The sequence below is a fragment of the Mandrillus leucophaeus genome, unplaced genomic scaffold (genome assembly GCF_000951045.1).
Source record: "Mandrillus leucophaeus isolate KB7577 unplaced genomic scaffold, Mleu.le_1.0 Scaffold223, whole genome shotgun sequence".
In the NCBI taxonomy this organism is placed as follows: domain Eukaryota; kingdom Metazoa; phylum Chordata; class Mammalia; order Primates; family Cercopithecidae; genus Mandrillus; species Mandrillus leucophaeus.
In genome coordinates, this window is record NW_012102288.1 from 2,633,836 (window position 1) to 2,659,345 (window position 25,510).

Genomic DNA, 25,510 nt, shown 5'->3' on the forward strand with positions numbered 1-25,510 from the left:
TGGGAAGGCCTACTCATTTTTCATTCTTACAACACCAACCTATTTCTAACTCTTCCAGAGAATTAAGCCCTGTATAAAACAAATGTTCAGGCACTCCTGTATAGTGTTTCATTTTGGTTTTAGTTCTTCAAGCAGTAGTAAAGAAGAAGGTAGATGCGGGAGGAAAAGGAGAGATATAAACATGAATCTTAGAGTTCAGGGGACAAAATGAATTCTCCATCAGCCTCAGGCTGTGATGGTGTCTCCCTGGCCACATGTGGTGGTGTGCAGGAGTGTGGGCATGTGCAGGCGTATTTGATTATCAGAGGTGTTGCAGCTGTGGGATATCTGTGTCTTGTTCTCCTATGTATGTTTCATAAGCCAAGGTACAGATATTCTGACTAGAATAGTAGATGCTCCTAGCATTGCTTTTATACTTGACACTCCAAGAAATGCTTACAACTCCTTTTTTGCTTTTTTTTCTGTCCTATTCTAGAATGAAGGCAGTTTAATTAGCCTCCAAGATGGAGAGTTCAGGACTGGAGGCAGGGGAAGTGCACAGGAAGGAATGACTCCTGGCCCCAGCACTGTGCACATCTCTGTGTTCAAGGGACAAAACCAAAGCAAGCTGTCAGGTTTCTCCGAGTGAACTGTTTACTTTTCCATAATTGATGAGCCATGTCTTTAAGAGAACTCTAATAGAGTTTATTATTATACATAACAATATTATAGAGAAAAATATTTCATATGATTGTTAGAGAACTTAAGCATTTGCCTTATATGTTTCTTAAGCCCTAGAAATATAGCTATAATTTCATTATTTATCCTCTCTTAAACAGATAATTTCCTGCTAAAGAGAAGAAGGAAAATGCTGTATCAATTACAGCTGTGTGCATCTGAGTGGATGTGGGAGGTTCTGAACACATCGTAATAGAAAGTATAGATTTTCCTCTGATAGCTTGGTGAGAACAGAAGACTTTGAGCAGTGACTAAGCACTGAATACAGAAATTTAAGAAATATACAGAATAGGGAAACTACGTTTTTAACTCACAGTTTAGAGTACATAGGTAATAGGCGAAGAGGCAGTGTTTCCTTAAATTAAATCAAGTTTACAAAAAGCTATCCAGATCAGATATGCCCAAGTTGATGTTACTCACATTTGATTTTTGTCCGAGTTTTCTCCTGTACATATGTAAAACCCATCAGTAATTCCATTATTATGTGTCGTTTTTCAAGCTTTGAATATCATTTTAGCTACACGTTTTTCTGTTTGTTTTGAGACCGAGTTTCACTCTTGTCGCCCAGGCTGGAGTACAGTGGCGCCATCTCGGCTCACTGCAACCTCCACTTCCCGGGTTCAAGTGATTCTGTTGCCTCAGCCTCCCTAGTAGTTGAAACTACAGGCATGCGCCACCACTTCTGTCTAATTTTTTGTATTTTTAATAGAGACGGGGTTTCACCATGTTGGCCAGTCTGGTCTTGAACTCCTGACCTCAGGTGATCCACCCCCCTCAGCCTCCCAAAGTGCAGGGATTACAGGCATGAGTCACTGTGCCTGGCCATTTTTCTTTTTATACTTAGCATTTCTACTCAATTGAATGTTAAGACACAGAAGGGCAGTCATGGAGTTTTACAATGAAACCAACTGAGGATATCATGAAGCCCCAGGGGGCTCCTCATTTTAGAGGAATGTCCCGGGAGATAGAGCCATTCTTCTGTGGTCCCACACCTATAATGATCATTATTGTAGTTTTTATTTACCTTCCTGCTTATCTGCATATTCGGGGCTTGAAAGAATTTTTTAAATAAGCAGTCTTTTGTATTTTTGTTTATTCTGTGGCATAATTTCACAGCTGCTTTAGCAAGTTCTAGATTAATACAAATAAAATTAACTGTCACTTAAAGGAGACAGGAAGAAGCAGGGGTTTTTTTGTTTGTTTGAGACTGGGTCTCACTGTTGCCCAGGCTGGAGTGCATTGGTGCTCACTGCATCTCGCCTCCTGGGCTCAAGTGATCTTCCACCTCAGCCTCCCAAGTGGTCGGGACTACAGGAGCATGCCACCACGTCTAGCTAATTTTTGCATTTTTCATAAAGACAAAGTTTCATCATGTTGTCCAGGCTGGTCTTGAACTCCTAGGCTCAAGCAATCCACCTACCTCTGCCTCCCAAAGTGCTGGGATTACAGACTTGAGCCACTACATCTGGCCAATAGGAAGAAGTCTTGAAAGAAGGGAGATGATCAGAAGGAAATGAAAGGGGGTCACTGAAACTTTAAATTTACTGGAAGGAAAATAACTAAATCACAGTTTTAAAACTGTGAAACTGAGTTTAAACTGTAGAAGGAATATAGACTTGCTCATAGTTTGTGCACTTGATAGAAACAAAATTAAAAGGAGAGAAGAGGTATTACTTCTCATTATCTCATTAACTTTAGTGTTTATTTCCAGGAAAATGTCATAGATCCCTGATTTGGAGCATATTTGAATTAGTGGTATATTTTAATTTGGAAGTATTGGACTTTATAGCAATCCTTTTTGCTTTTGCTTAATAGGGGTTGTCTAATATCACAGTCCATGGTGAAGGCTAGGAAATGAAATTCCAAATTATAGAAGAGAAACAACTTAGTTTGCATTAGTTACTCAGCTTTGTAAAACGATGCCCTTACAGCAAACATAAAAATCTTGTGTGCCTTTCAACCGCCCAAGATTCAGGGCATTTGTCCTCTGAAGAGAAGCCTGATTTTTCACACTATGCATGTGTCTTTTCTCTTGTCTGCAGTCCCAAAATTGAGAACCTCTACATACATGATGCCAAACGGTGGCTTTCCCTCACTTTGCCTTATCTACCTGGCTGGATCAGATTTCCCTTGACCCACCCAGTGAGCTATCAAAGCCACTTTCAGCTCCTTTGTTAGAGTGTTACAGGTGGTTTCCCTTTTAGGCAGCTGCTGTGTCCTCATGTGAAGCCATTTAATGTGTCTACTCTTCTCCTGCTGTGCCTCTGACCTCTTAGACCCTAAGCAGAGAGGATCTAATTGTGTTTGTTACAGTCTGAAAGGGAGCACCCCTATCAGTCTGCCTGTGCCTCACGCACTGATCCTTGGATTCAGCAGCAGCTGGCAGGAAACAGGGTCAGTGTTGTGCAGTGCACATGGCTTTGAATCCCCCAGGAACACTGTTGAAAGGGCGGCTGGCTCCTTTCCTCAGAAGGAGGCACTCTGGCCTTCCTTAGCCGTTCTATTATGCTCAGCTCTACTCAAACCACAGCAACACCAGGCTCTTTCATTCTTCTGGGCTCTACCCCTTAAAACTCCCTCTCCTGCCTGTCAGTCTCCTTCTCACTTTTGAGGACTGTGTGCAAGGATCCAATTCCTCTGTGAAGCCATGAGCGTACTAAGGGACAGGATTCAACTCTAGAGAGTGATCCCCCCGCCCAACCCCAACCACCCCACCTGACTATCCCATTGTTCCCAAGGACTATGATGCATTCCTTTCAAAGTACTCTCATGATTTGCCCCTTAGCATCCCATCCTTGCGCCACCGACACTCACTGGCTTAGGCTAGAATGAAAAGGTGTTTTCCCCATCTTTTTCATCCCATTGTTACTATAGCTGATTACTCCACCAAATGTATCCTCAGTATTAGAATATACACACAAAAAGCAAATGTCAGAACCACATTTTCAAGTTATTTAGCAGTCAAAGATAAATCATGAGTTACACACAAGATTGTTTTTTGAGTGTCTATGTATGTTTCCTCCCTTGCGGTTAGAACTGTATGTTGTGAATAGTGTGAGAGAATGTGCTTTAAAATATTCAGAACATTTAAAATGTAATTTTGAAAAAAAAATTTTTGTAATTTTGAAAAACAAATAGCTGGATGGATGCATCTGGCTTGGCATAAATCCAAACTTAACTTTCTTCCCCTTTTCAATTTTTATTTTAAATTGTAATTTTGGAACTATTTGAAAATATTTAAAATAAAATTATATAGATGATATCTGTGCACCTAACAAGTGCTTGATTTTTTTTGTTTGTTTAAATAAGAAAACATTACAAAAATGCATCTAAAGTACAGTCCCTCTCCAGACTTCTTCAGAACTTTGTACAGTTTTTCTCGGATATATTTTTACTACATATATATGTATACATGACAATACATAGTACGTTCTAAGATAGTTTTTAAAAACCATACATGAATGGTATACTAATTAAACTTTCTCAAATAGATTTTTTCCAGCCAGTATATTTTGACAAATTCATCTTGAGTCATATAGATGTAATTCGTTAATTATAATTACGCTAATTATAGTTAATTAGAAATTAATTCATTTTAACTGCTTTGTATTATTTCAGTGTTGGAATTTATTACACCATTTTGCAAGTGTTTCTTTGGATGGATATGTAGGTTGTTAGATTGTTTTTTGTTGTCGTTTTTTGAGACAGAATCCGGCCCTGTTACCCGGGCTAGAGTACAGTGGCACGATCATACCTCACCCACTGCGGCCTAGAACTCCTGGCCTTAAGCCATCCTCCCACCTCAGCCTCCCAACTAGCTGGGACTACAGGCATGTGCCACCACGCCCATGTGCCACCACGCCCGGCTGATTTATTTTTGGTAGAAACATTGTCTCACGATGTTGCCTGGGCTAATCTCAAACTCTGGAGTCAAAGTGATCCTCCCACTTCAGCCTCCCAAAGTGCTGGGATTACAGGTGTGAGCCACTGTACCCAGCTCTGTAGGTTTATGCAGGTTATTCAATTAGCAGTGTGCGAAGAATCTTCTAAGACATATCTCCTTATGCAAATGTGGTAAGTATTTTGACCAGATAAGTGCATAAGGGTTTAGTGACTGAATCTGACAGTCTCTTGTCTTTTAATAGGAAAATTTAATTCATTTTCATTTAGCATGTTAATAGTTATTTTATACCTCAGATATTATAGGTTTAGTTGCAGATCACTGCAATAAAATGAGTACTGTAATAAAGTAAGTCACACTATTTTTTTTTTTTTGCTTTCCCAGTGCATATAAAAGTTATGTTTACATTATATTATAGTCTATTAAATGTGCAATCGCATTAAATCTAAAAAAAAAAGTAGACATACCTAAATTTTAAAATGCTGGCCCGGCACAGTGGTATACACCTGTAATCCCAGCACTTTGGGAGGCTGAGGCAAGAGAATTGCTTGAGGCCAGGAGTGTGAGACCAGCCTGGGCAACATAGCAAGATCCTATCTCTACAAAAAATTTTAAAACTAGCCAGGCATGGCTTGAGCTTGTTGTCCTGGCTACTTGGGAGGCCAAGGTGGGAGGATGGCTTGTGCCCAGAAGCTCAAGGTTACAGTGAGCTATGACCACACCACTGCACTCCAGCCTGGGTGACAGAGTGAGACCCTATTCGTAAGATAAAAAAGATAAAAGTAAAAATGCTGCCAGGTGCAGTGGTGTGTGCTACAGTTTAGTGTAGCCATGTTCATCAGTGATCTTAGTTAAATCTTCCAGATAACTGGCAGCAGCTTCTATAGCAGCACTTGCTGCTACACCTTGCCCTTTTGTGTTATGGAGATGACTTCTTCCTTTAAACCTTACGAGCCATCCTCTGCTAGTTTCCAGCTTTTCTTCTGCAGCTTCGTCACCTCTCCCAGCCTTCATAGAATTGAAGTGAGTTTGCGGCTTGCTCTGGATTAGATTTTGGCTTAAGGGAATGTTATGGCTGGTTTGATCTTCTACCTAGACCATGCAAACTTTCAGCAATAAGGCTATTAATGCTTTCTCATCATTTTTGTGTTCATATGAGTAGCACTTTTAATTTCCTTCAGTAACTTTTCCTTTGCATTCACAACGTGGCTAACCTGGTAGAAGAGGCCCAGCTTTCATCCTGTCTCAGCTTTCCACCTGCCTTCCTCACTAAGCTTAATCATTTCTAGCTTTTGATGTAAAGTGAGAGACATGCTACTCTTCCTTTCACTTCAGCACTTAGAGGCCATTGTAGGATTATTAACCCAATTTCAATATTGTATCTCAGGAAATAAGGAGGCCAGAGAAGAAGAAGATGGTTGGCTGGAACAGCAAGTCTGTGGAGCAGCTAAAATACACACAATATTTATTGAGTTTGCTGTCTTATATAGGTGCGATTCATGGCACCTAAAAACAATTACAATGGTAACATCACAGTTCAGTAACCACACACAGATCACCGCAACAGATATAATAGTAGTGAAAAACTTTGAAATATTTTGAGAAATATTTTATAATTGTGAGAATTACAAAAATGTGACACAGTAACACATAGTGAACACATGCTGTTGGAAAAATGGTACCAATAGAGTTGCTCGGTGCAGAGTTGCCACAAACCTCAGTTCAGAAAACCTGTAATGTATACAAAGTGCAATAAAGCAAAGGTGAGGTATGCTTGTACTTTCCGTCACCTTTTTTGTGTATGTGTTTTTTCTTTGGCCTTCTTTTCTCCTTTACTGCTTTGTAGAATTTTTGTAATCATCATTTTTTATTTTACTTATTCAAAAGTTATTCATTCTCTTATTTGAGTGGTTACCCATAGATGTTTACCATGCATTTTTAACTTATGAAAGTTTCAGTTCAGTCAGTATTTCTGTTCTCCTAAACAATACCAGGGACCTTAGAGGATTCTAGCTCTGACCCCTCATCTTTCATGTTACTATTGTCAGGACTTATTTCTACCTTTTTTTTTTTCTTTTTTTTTTTAAAAAAAAAAAAAAGATAGTCTTGCTCTGTTGCCCAGAATGGAGTGCATTGACATGATCATAGCTCATTGTAACCTCAAACTCCTGGGCACAAGTGATCCTCCTGCCTCAGCCTCCCAGGCAGCTGGGACTACAGGAGCATGCCACTGTGCCCAGCTAATATTTTTATTTTTTGTAGAGATGGAGTCTCACTTTGTTGCCCAAACTGGTCTCAAATTCCTGGGCTCTGGCAGTCCTCCCACCCTGGCCTCCCAAAGCACAAGGATTACAAGGCGTGAGCCACCACATCTGGCCTCACTTTTTTTTTTTTTTTTTTTTTTAAGGTCCTGAATAATCACCATTATTGACATCAGTGTTTACTGATTTTCTTTGCTCTGTAAAATTTATTCTTTCTCTTTTGATTCAATTTTTTCGTAAGTAGTTCTTTCTATGAAGAGCAATATCTTAGTCTGAGTGTGATGTTATTTGCCTTTACACTTGAATAATATTTTATCAAGGCATAGGATTCTAGACTAATAGTTATTTTTCCTTAGCACTTTGAAGATTTATTCCAGAGAAGTCTGCTGTGGTCCAACTTTTGCTCATTTGTAGGGTAATCTTTTTTCTTTCGAGGCAGTTCGAAAATTTTGCATTCTTCCATTCACTCCTACTTCCTTCATTTGTTTCTAATCTAGTGTTTCATCCATCTATTGTGTTTTTAGTTTAAATGGCTGTGTATCTTTTACTTCTGAAAATTCACTGCTTGCTCTTTTTTTATTCCATAACATGGAAGTATTGTCCCCCTCGAATGATATAGATTAGATGACAGTGATCTCCAGATTTAACCATTTGCTGTGTTGCCTTTTTAAGTATTCTGTTAAAAGTTTGCTTACAGATATATCTGTGAGGTTATGCCTCTGGAATAATTATTGTCTGTGTTAAATTTCTTTACCTCCTAAAATAGAAATAAAGGTTTGCCTAGTGTTCTGTGTAAGCATCCCAAGCTAGTATTGTTGGGGTCATCTCAGGTAAACATGCCTTTTCCACATAAAAGAAAGATTTTGGAAGGAGTTGAATTTAAGCTGACTTCTCTTTTCTAAAGAATAATTTGTTGTGGGGACCTCACATTATAGGTAAGAATTGATCGTGTTGGAGTTTTTGCTGTGTTTTATACCACATTTCTACCTGTGTTTATAGTGAGAGAGTTGGTTCTGCTGTTGTTCAGTTTGCCACGTTGCTAGAACCAGAAGTCAGGGGTTTTTTCCTTTGAATTTCTTTTGAAAATGTGTGATGCTTTTTTATTGGAAAGATGAAAGAAGTTGAGCATTTGGTGACTGGGTGCTTTGTTTGTGCTTTCTAACCTCTGTAATTGTGGGCCATGAAAGCATCTCCCTGGGCTCTGGCTTTGAAGGCCATCTGATGGAACCACAGAGCAGTTGCTTTGGAAACATAATATTCTAAACTGTCTCGTTGTTTTTCTTTCCCTTCAGGCTTTCCTAAAATAGATATGTTATTGTGGGAAAATAGGATTTGGAAAAACACTTAAGCAACCTGGCAATTGATTATTGAATTTTATTTGAAAAATTACTTTGTTTACCAAAATACTTCGAAAAGGCTGTTTGCTGTTCTTTTTCCCATTTAGCAGAGGTATACAGCAGTTGAAACATCTGGTGAGATTAGTACTTACAAGAAATGCCTGATCATTGCCTAAAATACTTTTCGCTCTTAGTTTCCTTACAACTAAAATTCCTTGCTGAGAAAGAAACTTCTCTCAGGGCCTGAAAGGAAACAGTTAGTTGTCCCTTGTGTATCTGACACTCCCTTGAGAGAATGCCTCACAGTAGGGAGAACGGAGAGAAGGATGCAGTCCAGACGCCCTTCATTCCTCACCCACACCCAGGGGAGGGGAAGAGAATGCTTTCTACAGAGAGGAAGCCTTCCAGCTTGTCCAGAGCCAGGCCTCACTCTTCTAAGCTTGTTCCTGCAGCCCCTGGAGAGCTTGGCTCTGCAGTTGGTGTAGCTAGGAGCACATCACTCTACAGATCCTCAACTAAAATGCACTTAACTCTGCAAAGGAGGAGTCAGTTGGTAGGCTGGAGACCTTCCTTTAAATGACACAAATTATGCTTTGGCTGGGACATCCAGCACCACCTTAGCCCTAGTTGGAAGCAAAAATACTTAACATTTGCCTAAGATCATAGGAAAGACAGATAGTGCCTACCTTATGCCAGGTATTGGGCTAACTCATCTAATGCTCATTACACTCTTACCATCTGCTTTCCACAGAGGGAAAGTTCTGGGAGGGCTGAACAGGGAGAACTGCTAGCGTAAGAGGGCAGGGCTTGAGAATTCAGGGAAAATGCCAGACATACCTGTTTCAGCTTGGACTGAGGACAGGCTGTTTCTTTGTGCTTTGTTTTAAAGACTTCTCAAGTGTACAGAACCTATCCTTTTGACTTAGCCAAGAGTATTACATTCAGCTGTAACCCAGGGGTGTTCCTGTTCACAAGGAGAAGGGGAAAAAAAACCACCTGTGGAGGTCATGGGTGTGAAATTATCTTAATGGTCATCCTTATGCTCTGGACATGAAAGATTTGAAATTTAAAAACCACATGCTTTGACCTGGCACTCCCTAATAGCACTGCCAAAATTGGCCAACTAAACCCTAGACGAAGTAGGTGCTTTCAGTTTTGAGTAGTTCATGGTTAATTTTAAACCAGACATCTGCGGAAGAAAAAGACGCAGCTAAAGGTCTACTTTTCCACAGAATTCTTCATGGACAGAGTATCCCTACCTGTTCTTACTAAGAATTCAAAAACAGATGAAGGACAAAGATGCTTGGAACTGCGTTTTGAGGTGCATTTGGACTGAGAGTCAGGATTCCTTTGTGCTAATCCCAGTGGTACCAAGACCTGGGCCATCCTTATCACTTCTCATTCTCTGTTTTCTCATTAAAAATATGAACTTGTACCAGACCTAAAAAATACACACTTGAGGACTCATATAAAAACAAAGCTATGAAAAGGGTCAACCCTACATATTCTCGGAGATTTTGCTTAGGAAAGCACCTTAAGTCCTGTGATGTAGTTGAACTTGAGTATGGATAGTCTATTTTCCATTACTTTTTACTCCATTTCTGCTTAGGAGGTAGTAAACATACAGCTTTATCAATCTCTTATCACCAAAAGCAGCCAGCCTTCTTTGGAAAGGGATTATCTTGTTGCTCTGACATCTTGGGATGCTGATGTTAGTGGCTGATAAGGGCCACCCAAGATGATGTTTTCCTACTTTTTCTTTAAGTGTTTCAAGTGACCTTGTTTCCTGAGATGTTTCAGTAGCATTCCAGAAGGTGCCATGAAAATGGTTATGCTAAAGGTTACAAGTCGTTCGTGGTTAAATATGTTACTAGATGGGAAAAGTCAACTCACCATTAAAAATTATTCACTCCTAGCTGGGTGTGGGGGCTCACGCCTGGAACCCCAGCACTTTGGGTGGCCAAGGCGAGCAGATCGCTGGAGCTCAGGAGTTTGAGACCAGCCTGCGCAACATGGTGAAACCCCACCTCTACAAAAAAAACAAAAATTAGCCGAGCATGACAGCGTGCACCTGTAGTCTCAGCTGCTTGGGAGGCTGAGGTGGGAGGATGGCTTGAGCCCAGGAAGTGGAGGTTGCAGTGAGCTGAGATTGTGCCACTACACACCAGCCTGACAACATAGCCAGGCCCTGTCTCAAGAAAAAAGATCCACTCCATGAATTATGTCATCCAGAACCAGGTGTGAAACTCACCTAAATTTTTTTCTTTCATTGAAAAGTTGCATGAAACCATTAGGGTTATTGACTTTTATCTCATACGGAGAAAAGAAAGCTTGTAGCTAGGTTTTAATTATAGCTCTGCACATCCTTGTGCACATCCTCTTGGCCTAATTAAAGTTTGCTTTACTCTAAGGAAGGAGGAAGCATATAAAGCTTTGCAGTGGTACTGTTTGTATCTCAGTATCTTTTTCTCTTTTTCCTTGGAAAAAGCCATGCAAATAATGCCCCTGGGTGGTTCTTGGCCTGCTTTTTCATTGTAGTATAGTTTTACCCTCTTTTGATCTGATTCTCAGACACCTGCCCTTATTTTCAGCACTTCACCTTCTCCAACCTATGGGGTCCTCTCACCCTGTGGTGTCTACTTACATGCAGCTTGAAGAATTTCTGGGAAATTGACCAAAACAGCTCTTTGGAAGGAAGCCAGGCCTAAGCCCTGAAGGGAAAGGTGGCTAATGTGACTTTGACTAGAGGATTGTCTCCTGTGATGTGCTTCTAGTGGGGCTAGAGGGGTCAGTCCTTTGCTTTGAGCACCTCTGGAGTCCACTACCCATAGACACATTGCTATCCTCTGAGGGGGATGGAGGGAGCAGAGCCCTCTACTACTAGCCCATTTTATGGAGGTTTGATGAGGGTCTTAGGTGAATAAGCTTCAACTCAGGTCCTTGGTCTTGGTTTGTTAAATTATTCTATCCTTTCTGAAGCCAGGGAGATTTGAGAATTTCCACATCCCCATTATGAAATTGATGATGAAGAGTTTTCATCTTGTGAACAGGCTTCAGATGAATATCATCACAAAACCAAGCCTCATTTAAAATACTATGAAGTTCTCTTTTGCTGCACATGAAACATTAAACCTAGATTTAGGGGAAAGAAATGGCAGTCTTGAACTCTTTGTCATTCGTTTAGCAAATATTTGTTTGACATCTCTGGTGCACTAATCCCTGTGCTGGAATGTGTTGATGCGGATGCAGGAGCCACAGTCACCACCCTTCGAAATCTTACAGAAGAGCGCACAACAGGCCCATTAACAAAGGGAGCATGTGAGCAAACAGCTATAGGTCACGGCAAGGTGAGGGTAGAGGAAGGAGAATAGACTTCAGGCTTTAGTGCTCAAGGGAGTAATCATGAAGAAAATAGAATTTTAACTGAACTTTGAAGGATAGATAAGATTTTGAGAGCCGGAGATGGGGTACATGGGTGCAGTGGATATTCTAGTTGAAAAGAATAAAACAGTGGTCACTGCCAACACTTAGGTTTAATCCTATGTACCACATTGGGTGAGACAGGCATTATGTACTTCATGGTGGGAGCCTTATGTTTATCCCATTTGAGGACTGAGGAAACTGAAGTTTAAAATGTTGGAATAGCTTACCCAAGGTCACCTAGCAAAAGTAAGAAAGCTAGGGTTTAATGGGCTAATGCCCAAACCCATGCTCTTTCCCCTTGGCCACTGTGTAGTGGTTAAGGAAGGGCATGTTTGGAGAACGGGAAGAGGTCCAGTTTGCATGCAGGTAGGGGAGGAGTGAAAGATAAGCTTGGGACCACGTTGTGGAAGACACCTGGACACTGCACCTAGGATTCAGGGTTTCATTCTGAAGGCAATGATGAATCGCTGGAGGGTTTTAAATATGGAAATACGGAATTCAGTGGTTTGAGGGGCACAGAGGCCCCAGTAGAAGTGGTAGGTGTGAGTAGCAATGGAGGGAGTGTTGCATTGAAGCTTGACAGAGCTTCTACAGGGAACTTCAACAGGTGAAAGAGGAATGGTGGGCCTCGGTCAAGTGGAGTGGCACCGAGTGAGCAGCTTACCTGGTTTATGCTTTAGGAGTGAAAAAAGTTCACCACCCAACACCGAGGTTTGAGTTCTTTAACTAAACTCCAAAGACAGTGGGCGTTTTATACATGGATTCCCCTGCCCCGTTTATGGGTAGGGAGAGGGCAAATGGAATTTTAGGTTAACTAGTTTAAAGAGTCAAGGCAATCCCACCTGGATCCCTTCTTTAAAAGGAAGCGTATGTCCAAGAATCCCTTCTGCTGAGTTAACAAGACCCCTTCAACCCGTACTCATCCTTGGGATTGAAGCACCTGCAGGATTACAAGAGAGGATTTATATTCCTCTTCTCCAGAGAGATCCTTTGATTTTCCCCACCCCTGCCAAGGTAGACATTCATGAATGCAGTCATCCACACCTCCAAGCGTGCGCACACACCAGCCATCCTGTTTTAAAACAGACAAAAGCAAAACCAACCTAGGATGTCTCAGGACACTATAAACCAAAATAGTCGCTGGAAAAAACAGTGATGGTAGGTTCCCGATTTAAGATTCATAAAATGATAACATTTCCAAAAATATCTCTGATGAAGACAGTCATATGTTAGTAGGTTTTTAATTTTGCCAAGAAAGGTTGCTGTTTTAAAAAAGAGTATCTTTTACATTGCATGAATTTATCTTCATGAAAACTTTACTGCATTGTCCTTATTTTTCTCATTCGCAGTTGTCCCGTGAACATTTCATCAAGAAGCACCAGTTCCCTTTCTGTGCCCTCAAGCCACAGGAGGTAGTTCCTTGGTTCCCTCCTGGGGTAGAAAGAAGGGCAGAGAAAAGAGCTCTGTACTAAGCTGGCCCTTCCCTCCCCACCCCAGGTCTCAAGAGTGCATGCCAGCTTCCTCCCCCAACCTTCACCCCACTTTGGATTCAGGCTTTGTGTCTTGCTTCTTAGGACTTCTGATCAGCCTGCATGGATCCTGCTTGACTGACCATGACTTTAGAGAGTGGAATAAGACCAAAAAGTTAATACACCTTCTAATGAATTACCGTGTGGATACTGTTCTTTCAAAGATAGTATAGAATAGTTTGTTGTGTGGTCTGATTTTAAAGTCTGTTAACATGAAGCTACAGAAAATTGGAATAAACCCTTTAGAGATAATTTAGTCCAACTTCATCCTTTTACAGTAAAAACAAGAGCCCACAGGAATTAGCTGGCTTGCCCCAGGTGCTGGGCCTGGCACTCAAGCCTTCCTCCTAATCCATGGCTCTTCATCATGAATTGGTGCTTCCCCCATGCTAAATCCTTGTGCTCTTGTTTGGCCATGAAAAGCCTGTTAAGTCTCAGTGCTTTTTTATGTGTAGAAGGTGACAAAGCAGAAGGAAAATGGCAAGAAAAAGATAACCAAAGAAAAATCAGATAGAACGCAGGATACGCAGTGTTAGTACAGCGGTGCACCCATTTTTGGCATTTATTTCTGAGGTCAGACCGGGTGGAAATATCACAAGGTGTCTTCAGATCCTCGTAATCACCTCTTGTTCCCTGCGGGGAATCTGTGTTGCTCACCAAGCTAAACTCTTGTGTTCAAGGACAGGGAACACAAGAATCGGGGTGCAGGCTCTACATCACAGCCATGGGCCTGTGATAACTGCAGGGCTGTGATGTAGAGCCTGCACCCCGAATTCTGGGGTCCTCTCTGTCAGCACAGTGCCTACTGCGCTGCAAGTGATTCTGAGGCATGGGCACAATTTCTTCAGGCTGTGAAGCCTAATTCATGGATCCAGAGGATTGTACATACAACAACAGGAAATAATGAAGATAAAGTTGGACTGAATTATCCCTGGGCCTACAGCAGTGGTTCTCAAACTGTGGTTTCCGTATCAGCAGCATCAGTATCACCTGGGCCCTGTTAGACATACAAATTCTAGGCCCCCAGACCTACTGGAACAGAAGCACCCCCAGGGACCCATGTTTTAATAACTCGCCCCTCAGGTAATTCTGATGCTGCACGCTCAAGTTTGAGGAGCACTGGCTTAGGGAAGGCAGCCAGAGGCCTCTGTGGGGGCAGAGCAGGGGGCCTGTGATTGGCTTGGTCTGGGCACTTGTGCTAGGACCAAGGGGGTGATAGGCTGAGCGTTCTGCAGAGAGGCAGTGTGGTAAAGGAGGGTCTCTGAGGACAGCAGCCTGGGAGTGACTTTTAAGCCCGTCCCTTAGGAAATTGAGGCTCAAGTCATTAAAACTTTCCTTTTGTTTACACTTCCCTACAATTGTTTTTTCTCAGAGCAAACTTGGCTCAGCACAGCCTGAGGTAAATTATCACAGATTCTGCAACTGATAAAGTTCAAACAGGACTTTACATGGCTCAGATGCTGTTGGTGACTGGCTTTTTCTTCTTTTTTAGTTAGTAACAGGAGTATGGGAAGGCAAATACAACTTCTTCTGTCAGGGCACACGCACCGCAGGAGAATCAGATATGAAGGTACTGTCTCTTTTTCAGAAACTTTATTGTAAGTGTTGAGTTTTTTAAAAATAAATTGTATAAAATACAAAATGGCCCATAACCTCACTTCTCAGGCAATCCCTGTTGATATTTTTAAAAGAATAAAAAAGGCAATATATATACATGGTATTAAAATTTGAACGTGAAAGGTATAAAATAAAACCTAAAGCATCCCCCTCTGTAAAAATAACTCCTGTTAACAGTTGGCAGGAAAAATCACATGCATTTGTCAGCATGTTATATTTACACAAACAGGATCATGAAAGCAATGTCTTAAATTTTTAAAATCACTCATTTAAGTACTTTTTTTCCGAGTAGTGGTGTTAAAAATAAAATCTGACTTCCACTCGTGAGGTTTATTTTAAATCACAGGCCAACAGTCGCAGCTCAGCATGGGCAGTCATCTCCTTAGAGCACCTGTTTGATATGTGTAATTAGGCAGAGACCTGACACTGCAGGTTCTGATTCCTTCTGTGTCTCTTGTCAGGTCAGTTGCCCCATGCTAGTCCCTGAAATCAAAAGCATTTTTTCAGATGGTTTTCCTTTGCTAATGGCTGTGCAGGCTGCTTCCAGAGGGAATAGGCAGACTTCAAGGTTTTGAACCTTGAGCCTCATGTTTTTATTAGTCTCAGAGAGTGTCAGGGACCCTTTCAAAACATTTCCTATAGTCATTTCAAACCCCTCCAGCTGTCCTAGTCCAATCATGTTCTTCGGTTAAAGGTACTTGGAGAGTGACCATAGCTCCCAACCACTGGTGGACATTAAAAGCTGTTGGGGCACTCAGGCTTCTCCGAGTTGACATCAGATTTTTGGATATTAGTGAAACATTATAGAGGCGATATTCCAGAGAAGCCGTGAGGATAAGCCTATTAAATCTTTGACCCTTTCCTCTTAGATTATCCGTGTCCTCTGGTGGTACTACTTCTCCAAACTCATAGAATTTATGGACACCTTCTTCTTCATCCTGCGCAAGAACAACCACCAGATCACGGTCCTGCACGTCTACCACCATGCCTCGATGCTGAACATCTGGTGGTTTGTGATGAACTGGGTCCCCTGCGGCCACTGTAAGTGTTAGAGACGGGGACTTGGGGAACAGGTGTGAGCAGGGAGGAGAGTTCAAACTAAGGCTTTCAGAAAAGGTGCTGTTGCTGTAAATGTCTAGGTCAGGCTTTCAACTTTGTGTTCAAGTTGCTTTTAATGATAGTTTATGTACCTATGCAAACAAAACCCTTTTTTAGTTAAGTGAACTTTCTGTGCTGATTGGGCAAGATGAGGGAGATACCACTGGGGACATATTAAGGAATAGGTATAGTATTCTGTCTTAGAGGGCAACTGTCCAGGTTCTTTCTGGTCCTTCTGTACGATGTAGAAGTGTTTGACAGGGGCAAGTGAGGAAAATAGGATCACACTGTTGCATGAGTACAGGGAGCAAGGCTCATTTTGAAATACAGCTTTAGCTGTCATGCATTAGGAAGTCTCCACATGTTCTAACAACCCTCATATTCCCTGAAGCATGGTGATCAGGGTGTCTTCCATAACAAGCACCAAAACTTGAGATAAATTTTCTAAGGTTGTACTTGGTTTTTGGAAAGGTTGTAGTCCAGAGTTTCTTAAAATTTTCAAAGATTGCCACCTTGAGATTCAGCCTGGGAGTTTTAGCAAATGTCTCAGTCAAAAGTCCTGTCATGCCAACACTGAAGAATTTAACTGAGAACCTATGGGTCTATTTACCATACTTTTTCTCTGGGATAGCACTGCCCTTGATTACCTGAGCCTACCAAGATTCACAGTATCATGGAATTCCAGAGCTGGGAGATAAAAAAAAAAAAACTTTCCAAATACAGATCCTTTGGGTTTGGGAGGAAACTGAGACCACAGAAAGGTGGGTAGAGCTGGGACTTTCTGCTCCCTCTTCCTCCCACGGTCAGAGTTCATGATAGTGGATTAGCTGACCTAACTTTCTAATAGAAACAGCCCCTCCCTACATTTGAAGAATGCTTTAAATTTTCAGAGAACTTTCAGGAGGACAGATTTAATTAACTCCACTTGGCCCATGAGAAACTGAACCAGGGAATGGATGTGACATGTCCAAAGTCAAACAGCCAGTTCCTGTCATAGCCAGGAGTAGAAACTTGCCTAAAACTAGGCACCTCCAACTGCACAGGGAAAAGCCATATGGCTTGGTTTGGTTGCTGACTGTCGGGGAGGAGAACAGAGTCTGGAAAAAAAACTAGTGGTCCTACTGGACATTGAAAATGATGTGATAAGATGGCTCTTTTATCTCTGAGGAACTAGACTCTTGACTCTACTATTAATAAAAATGTATGACCTCAGCACTGCAGTCCTGTGGAATAATTAGAAGGTGGCTTCAGAGACCTCTCCACACCCCAGCAAATGTGTAGAAACAGCCATTTTTGAGCATGTTGCCCATCAGCTGTCTTCCACAGCCTTCAGAGAGCATATCTGAGGCAGTTGTGCATGCAAAGAAAAACAGCTGCCTCTGGGAGTTGGTAGGCATCTGCAACAAAGCCTGTAGGTGCCGGAATGGCGTCATGGCTTCTGTGTCAGGTGGGCCCCTAGCAGCTACAGCTGACCCCTGGGCTCGGAGCCTCTTGGTGGCTGCCTGCCCAAGTGGAAATTGAATTCTTGTTACACATCCATGCAGTGCTTGCTGTTGCAGTGTTTGTCAGCCCTGTTGGAAATCATCTCTCTTTCTGATTCAAAAAGAGTCTTGAATTTTTTTTTTTTAAACCACCTATTCTGTTTAAAACACTAATACATTCTCCTTCCCAAATCCCTCTGTTCCTGCAGCTTATTTTGGTGCCACACTTAATAGCTTCATCCACGTGCTCATGTACTCTTACTATGGTTTGTCGTCGGTCCCTTCCATGCGTCCATACCTCTGGTGGAAGAAGTACATCACTCAGGGGCAGCTGGTGAGTGACTTGGCCTCTTTCCCCAGGACTTGCTTCCTGGTGGATGCAGACCTCTTCCTGGTTTTAGTGTTGTGTAATAGCAGCTAAGATGCCCCTTCTCCACCTTTTTTCATTTGATATAATTAAATTCCTTGAAGTGGGTAGATTAGGGAATTTTCTTATTTTGAATTGATAGTGAACTGTGACCGTGGGCGTACAGCTAGTTGAATTGTAGAAAGAGGGCTAGAATCTAATCTGCCAACTTCAAGTTCAGCTCTTCTGAGTTTTTGCACATAAGCACATATGCATGTATGTGTGTGTATATATATATGTGTATGTGTGTGTGTTTTCTAATTATAGTCCAAAATCCAAAATGAAAGTTCTGTGTTTCTGGGGGTTTTAGAAGGAGCTAGAGAGTAGTATGGAGTCCAGGGTATGTGTAGCCCATTACTAGGCAGCAAGGATATTTGTCTGGCAGGTATGGGTGACCCCTCAGCCCCCATGCAGAGGAGTACCTGTTGGTGAGGATGGCAGCTGTTTGCTTCAGTTAACAGCTCCCTCCCCTGGTTTACTGCCAGGGCCAGGCCACTTCACCTGATACTTCTCACCATCCTTGATTAAGCCTTCTCCATTTATCAGTATATTATAGTTAACCTCTTTCTCTCCTCTTATGAATTCTTCTATGAACTAATTAATACTACTACTGCTCATGTTAAAAACTGACATTTCCTATGTGTTGAGCACATGTTGGGCACTCATACTAAGTACATGATTTTACATAGATTGTTCCAGTAGCCTGATTTCATATTATTGTCCCCAGGCCAGGCGCAATGGCTCACACATGTAATCACAGCATTTTTGGGAGGTCAAGGCAGGAGGATCACTTGAGGCCAGGAGTTTAAGACCAGCCTACGGAACATAGTGAAACCCTGTCTCTACCAAAAAAAAAAAAAAATTATTGTCCCTATTTTATAGATGACACTGAGACAATAAGCCAAAGCTAGCTGACTGAGGGGTGTGGACATTAAATCTTTTGCCCTTTCCTTGCCTTATTAACACATTTTTCTAAACAGACCAAGCTGATTCAGACCCCTTCAAGTCAATTAGGATTTTTCAATCTTTAAAAATAACAATCTGAAAAAAAAGTCTTGAGAAAATCTTCTGAGAGACTAAAGTGTTTAATATTTCATTTTCACCTCCCTGTCAACTGCTATGTTTTCTCACCCACCTGTGAAAAAGGAAAATTGTTGATTAACCTCCTTGTTATACTTGAGGAGAAACGATGCAGAAATTGATTTATACCACAGTTTTGGGTCTGGTGGAAGCAGAATTTAAAAGAAAAGACTGGCAAAGTTGGTCTCCCATTAGGCTCTGTACTTTGAGGTGGAGGATTAAACCTACCCAGGTTGTCAGGATTTATTTTAAGCACCACTCCTAGTTATTTCTCAGTCTGCAGTACTAACCTTAAAAAGAGAAGGCAAACAGTCAGGCACAGTGGGTCATGGCTTGGAGTCCCAGTTACTTAGGAGGCTGAGATAGAAGGATCTCTTGAACCTAGGAGTTTGAGGCCACCCTGGGCAACATAGAAAGACCTTGTCTCAAAAATTAAAAACAAAAACCTCTACATAGAAACATTGGAGCTGCCAGAAATACAGTGCGCAGAGCCTAGCCCTTTTTTGGTTTGAGACGGAGTCCCGCTCTCTGTCACCAAGCTGGAGTACAGTGGCGCCATCTTGGTTCACTGCAACCTCTGCCTCCTGGGTTCAAGCGACTCTCCTATCTCAGCTTCCCAAGTAGCTGGGACTACAGGCATGTGCCACCATGCCCGGCTAATTTTTGTATTTCTAGTAGAGACAGGGTTTCACCATTTTGGCCAGGATGTTGTTGATCTCTTGACCTCGTGATCCACCAGCCTTGGCCTCCCAAAGTGCTGGGATAACAGGTGTGAGCCACCATGCCCAGCCTGAGCCTAATCCTTTTTAAAACATCTTTCCACCATTTCTCTAACCAGTTCACATGCGTTTCAAGATTTATTCATCAGAATTAATCAATGCACTTACTGTTGTTTGCCAGTAAAGGTTTAAATCTACTCATCAGCCTTCACTAAACTAGAAGGGTCCGTGGATAAGGAGTTGGAAGAATGTCCAGCCAGGTGGCACATCCTGCAGTGATGTTATCAGTGCCCTTTCAACATACACACTCACTCTTCCTTCTCAAAAAACAAAAACAAAGTCTTGCATCTCTCTATAGTGTGTCCTTGAATTTTGGAGAAGGTAGTTTAAATAGCTTGGAGGGCAGAGGAAGAATATGTATAAGACAAACACACCTAGAGTTTAGGATGAGTGTTGTGTATGTGTTGTGTTCATGAAGTGACTGCTGTACCTGCAGAAAGGGTAGTGAGTGGTAATTCAGAAATTTAGGTGATGCTGGGTAAAAAGTCTGCCTGGTGTGGGGCCTCGTCCATGCACTGTCCCTGCTCAGCTGCATCCCCTCTGTTCCCCTAGCTTCAGTTTGTGCTGACAATCATCCAGACCAGCTGCGGGGTCATCTGGCCGTGCACATTCCCTCTTGGTTGGTTGTATTTCCAGATTGGATACATGATTTCCCTGATTGCTCTCTTCACAAATTTCTACATTCAGGTAAATCTCACTCTTCTCTGGGACTTGGTATCTGGGGCCTTTACCAACAAAGGCCCTCATCTGTTAACTTAATGGGCATGTGGAGCCTTTGCTGGGTGACAGGCTCTGGCCTCTAATGGAGTCACTATGACAAGAGCAGCCCCTGCCTCTGGGGGGCTCACAGCTCACTGGAAGACACTCTAGAACCCTGTTCTAGAGCCTGGGTGAGGGAGTCTTGGGATTCCCCTGGGAAATGGAAAACTGTGCAGCAGGACCCTGTGTTGCTTCCCTCTGACCTGCAGCAGAGAGACGTGAGAGGTGATTTCAATCAGAAATCTCTCAGTTCACTACCTTGAATGTCATGGCCAAATAAAATTTCAGAGGAGATTTTTATCACAGTCCTCAGATACGGAGATCCGCTTTATGTCCCGGCTTTCTTATACATTTAGTCCTCAGGTGTGAGGATTTGGTTCATTCCTGAGCATATGATGTGGTGACGTAGGTCTTTGCTCACAGAAAGGTCCATTTAGGGCAGATCATCTCCAGTGGTGCCTGACCACATTGCAGCCACTGCTCATTCTCCTGCCATGTGTCACCCCCCAGATGACATCTGTCCTGCTATTGTTGCCAGTGCCTGGTAGCCATAAGGCCTGCTGATCTGGGCAAAACACAGAGGTCAGGAGCAAGGGCAGAGGCTGCGAGTCCTGAGGCTCAGACATTTGTCCTTTCCTCTTCTGTGCCCATAGGCACCTGTGTGTGGCATGTTGGGTTTGAGTTGAAGTCATATACTTCTGGGCTTCATAGTTTATGGCTGCACTGTGGGACATACACCAGGTACAAGGAAGGTGAAAGGATAGGACCTGATGAAACTGAAATCACATTTATTCTAACTGCTTATAGCAGCATAGCACTTTGTTCATGAAGACCGAGATAGTCACTGAGGCAGTGAGGAACTTTTGAAGACGAAGAAGGGATGTGGGTGTCGAGAGAGCTACTGCCAGGTGGGAAAGGCTGATTTGGCCACATAACCCCTGTCATCTGCCATCCAGATACTAAAAGGCAAAGCAGAGTAAAATGTAAATTGAATTTTCTATGTGACATTTTAAATCGTATTTCTGTTGCAGCCTGTGATTCAGTTAACTTACCTCAGGCTAAGCCTCAGGAAAAAAAAGCAAGAATGATTGAAACCAGTGACAAAAGATTTAGTCATGGGAACTTGACCACAGGAGTTTCTCGTTGATAAGATTTGATCTTAAAAGAAAACCAGGCCTAGTGTTAGAGATGCAAGTCCCAGTAACATTCCCTGTAAAGAAAACTGTCTGTGGTCATTTGGTTCTCATCTGCCCTTACACATTTTAGACCTACAACAAGAAGGGGGCCTCCCGAAGGAAAGACCACCTGAAGGACCACCAGAATGGGTCCGTGGCTGCTGTGAACGGACACACCAACAGCTTTTCACCCCTGGAAAACAATGTGAAGCCAAGGAAACTGCGGAAGGATTGAAGTCAAAGAATTGAAACCCTCCAAACCACGTCATCTGATTGTAAGCACAATATGAGTTGTGCCCCAATGCTCGTTAACAGCTGCTGTAACTAGTCTGGCCTACAATAGTGTGATTCATGTAGGACTTCTTTCATCAATTCAAAACCCCTAGAAAACCTATACAGATTATATAAGTAGGGATAAGATTTCTAACATTTCTGGGCTCTCAATGACCCCTGCGATAGACTGTGGAAAGGGAGTATTATCGTAGTATACAACACTGCTGTTGCCTTATTAGTTATAACATGATAGGTGCTGAATTGTGATTCACAATTTAAAAACACTGTAATCCAAACTTTTTTTTTAACTGTAGATCATGCATGTGATTGTAAATGTAAATTTGTACAATGTTGTTATAGTAGAGAAACACACATGCCTTAAAATTTAAAAAGCAGGGCCCAAAGCTTATTAGTTTAAATTAGGGTATGTTTCAAGTTTGTATTAATTTGTAATAGCTCTGTTTAGAAAAAATCAAAGACCATGATTTATGAAACTAATGTGACATATAGTTTCCAATGACTTGTTGATGTGAAATTAGACACGGCACCTTCAGTTTTGTACTATTGGCTTTGAATCAAGCAGGCTCAAATCTAGCGGAACAGTCAGTTTAACTTTTTAACAGATCTTATTTTTTTATTTTGAGTGCCACTATTAATGTAAAAGGGGGGGGCTCTAAAGCAGTCTCAATGAAACTTAAATATATATTCTTTGTCCTCGCGATTTTAGGAAGGGTGGAAGGTGAGTAGGCCATTTTTAATTTCTGAAGTGCTAAGTGTTTTTATACAGCAAACAAAAAGTCAATTTTGCTTTCCACCAGTGCAAGAGAGGATGTATACTTTTCAAGAGAGATGATTGCCTATTTATCATTTGACAGAGTCCCATAGATGAGCAATGGGGAACTGGTTGCCAGGGTCTAAATTTGGATTGATTTCTGTACTGTTATCTGTTTTGACACAGATTTCCTTGTAAAATGTGCCTAGTTTACCAAAATTAACAAAGAGGGGTGGGGAAAGGACTTTAAAAATGTTCAAGGTAAAATCAAGTATAGCCACAGCGTAAGAGAATCGAGAAATTTGATAGAGGTAACTTGTTTAATGTAAATCTAATAGTACTTGTAATTTCTTTCTGCTTAGAATCTAAAGATTTGTTTAGAACCTCTTGTTTAAAAATAATAGACTGCTTATCATAAAATCACATCTCACACATTTGAGGCAGTGGTCAAACAGATAAAGCCTATGATGTGTGTCATTTTAAAGTATTGGAATTTAGCCTCTGAATACCTTCTCCACTGGGGGAAAGATATTTGTGGAACCACTCATGACATATCTTAGAAGGTCATTGACAATGTATAAACTAATTGTTGGTTTGATATTTATGTAAATATCAGTTTACCATGCTTTAATTTTGCACATTCACACTATAGGGAGCCTATTGGTTCCCTATTAGTCTTGTGGGTTTTCTGTTTGAAAAGGAGTCATGGCATCTGTTTACATTTACCTTACAAACCTAGAATGTGTATATTTATAAATGTATGTCTTCATTCCTAGGTACTAATTTGCAGATGTCTTTACATATTTCAAATACAGAAACTATAACATTCAATAGTGTGCTGTCAAAGTGTGCTTAGCTCACCTGGATATACCCACATTGTTAAATGTCTAAACAGTAATCATTAAAACATTTTTGATTACCTGTGCCTTCGTTTTACATTTTTTGTGCTGGCAATTCTGAAGAACTGGAGAAAAATCCACTTCATTCACTGTCTAGGAGCTTACGCAAATGGATGGTAAATCATTCAGTTTGGAAGGCCATATTATTGCTTAGTTCTCAACGAGGAAGGACCCTGCATAATAACGCATAGTGGTGGTTCTACCCTAACGTTGTCCTCTCTGCCTCCTCCAGGTAATCCCACTAAAGGTTCCAGCTCTAAACATGCTCCTTTATCCTTCCTCCCGTTGGCCCCAATCTCTCGCCTTACCCCAAGAATGTTAGAATTACTCTCCGAGGTCTAGACCATAGGTCTGCAAAATTTTTTTCTGGAAAGAACAAGTTGGAAAATATTTCAGGCTTTGCAGGACATACAGTCCCTGTTGCAGCCACTTGACTGTGCCATCGTGGAGCGCAAAAACAGTCATAGAAAATATGTAAAGGAATATGCATGGCTGTGTTCTAATAAAACTTTATTTACAAGCTTGGACAACATAGCAAGACCCTGTCTCTACAAAAAATTTGTAGAAACTAGCTGGGCATGGTGGTACATACCAGCAGTCCCAGCTTCTCAGGAGGATGAGGCCACAAAGATCGCTTGAACCCATGAGTTCAAGGTTACGGTGAACAAGGGCCATGTGACTGCACTCCAGTCTGCAACAGACTGAGACCCCATCTTTTTAAAAAAAAAAAATTACAAAACAGAAGGCCTGTGCCCATAGTTTGCTGACCTCTACTCTAGAGTAATGAGGTCCCCTCCCCTTTGAACCTAAAGCTCAGTCATTTTCTTTGCCAAAGATCATTTTATGTCCCAGATCATGGCCCTTCCCAGCCTACCCCATTTTGTTTCAATTTACAGGTGCATTCATGTCTACAACAGGAGAGATGACGTGGATGGTCCATCTTCCTTCCATCTGCTTCATGCCATACGGTCCCCAGTATAGGCTCTTAGGTGCTAAACTAGAAAGCACCTAAGAGCCAAGACTGAGCCTGTACTGTTTTAAATGAGTGCACATGAAAGACATGTTAGTTGCTGAAACCACCTGTGGATATGACTGCAGAATTGTCAGAACTCCAGAGAAATGTCACCTAAAACTGCATTTAGTACTTGGGATATTATCCAGAAGGCACAAGAGGATTGTTGGGGAGCTGATGGTAATAAATTATATCCCTGTCTTTCCCCTCTAAGTTCAGAACAAATTGAAAAAATACTGGAAATTAGACCAGTAGGAATTAAAATAGCATGTGTCTTACTAAGAAGGCTGGATTGGTGAAACTAAGACCAGAGTGTGGCTCTCTAATTAACCCTTGCTAATAACTCTGTTAACCTAACTTACCAGGGCTCAGTAGCACACCAGTGGTTGCTCTGATGGTTGGTCTGGTGATAAAGTGGTTATTAAAATATATTAAATATCAGTCCTGGAATTTACCTACCTTAAATTGTAAACTCCCCTTGTAGTGGCAGATTCTACACTGATGACCTTACCATGCCAAGAAAGTGTGCTTAGCTGCAACTCTCAAGCAGCAATCCCTCCTCCCTTCAGAGAAGTGAGTGGATAAGAGGCAAGAGAGAGGGCAGATGTGTTCTGCTCTCCTTTTTCCTGTATGGAAAAGGGAAGATTCCCATTTCTCCCTCTATTTTTAGCAGCCTTGCTAATCACGTAGAAGGGCGTTGTAGACTAAGAGAAGTACGGCTTGGAGGCTGCATTGACTGGGTTGAAATCCTCCCTGTGTGACCTTTTGGCAAGAAAACTTTGCCTTAGTTTTTCTCATCTGCCAAATAGGAATAATGTTGGTTTCTATGTTATAGGGTCCTTGTAAGGATTAAATAAATGACTAATGATACTGTATATATATATAACCTTTGGAACCCCATCTAGCTCAGAATAAAGTATAAGTGATGACTTACCTTCAGAATTGTAATCTCAACTCACCCCACTGGTCTCTTTCAGCTGTAAGCTGATTG

At 41.7% G+C, this 25,510-nt stretch overlaps 1 protein-coding gene across 4 annotated transcripts in view; it reads left to right on the top strand.

The window, feature by feature from the left end:
* Positions 1–23,533, top strand: part of ELOVL5 (ELOVL fatty acid elongase 5) — a 63,369-nt gene extending 39,836 nt beyond the window's left edge. For 2 of the 4 annotated variants that reach the window (XM_011981292.1, XM_011981291.1), the window contains 6 exons: positions 3,031–3,111; positions 14,661–14,738; positions 15,655–15,826; positions 17,574–17,698; positions 20,182–20,316; positions 21,655–23,533. In XM_011981292.1, coding sequence (XP_011836682.1) covers positions 3,031–3,111; positions 14,661–14,738; positions 15,655–15,826; positions 17,574–17,698; positions 20,182–20,316; positions 21,655–21,798 — 735 coding nt within the window. In that variant the 3' untranslated portion in view covers positions 21,799–23,533. The remainder of the gene's footprint in view (positions 1–3,030; positions 3,112–14,660; positions 14,739–15,654; positions 15,827–17,573; positions 17,699–20,181; positions 20,317–21,654) is intronic. The other 2 variants (XM_011981293.1, XM_011981294.1) reach the window with 2 other exon arrangements.
* Positions 23,534–25,510: the final 1,977 nt, after the last annotated feature.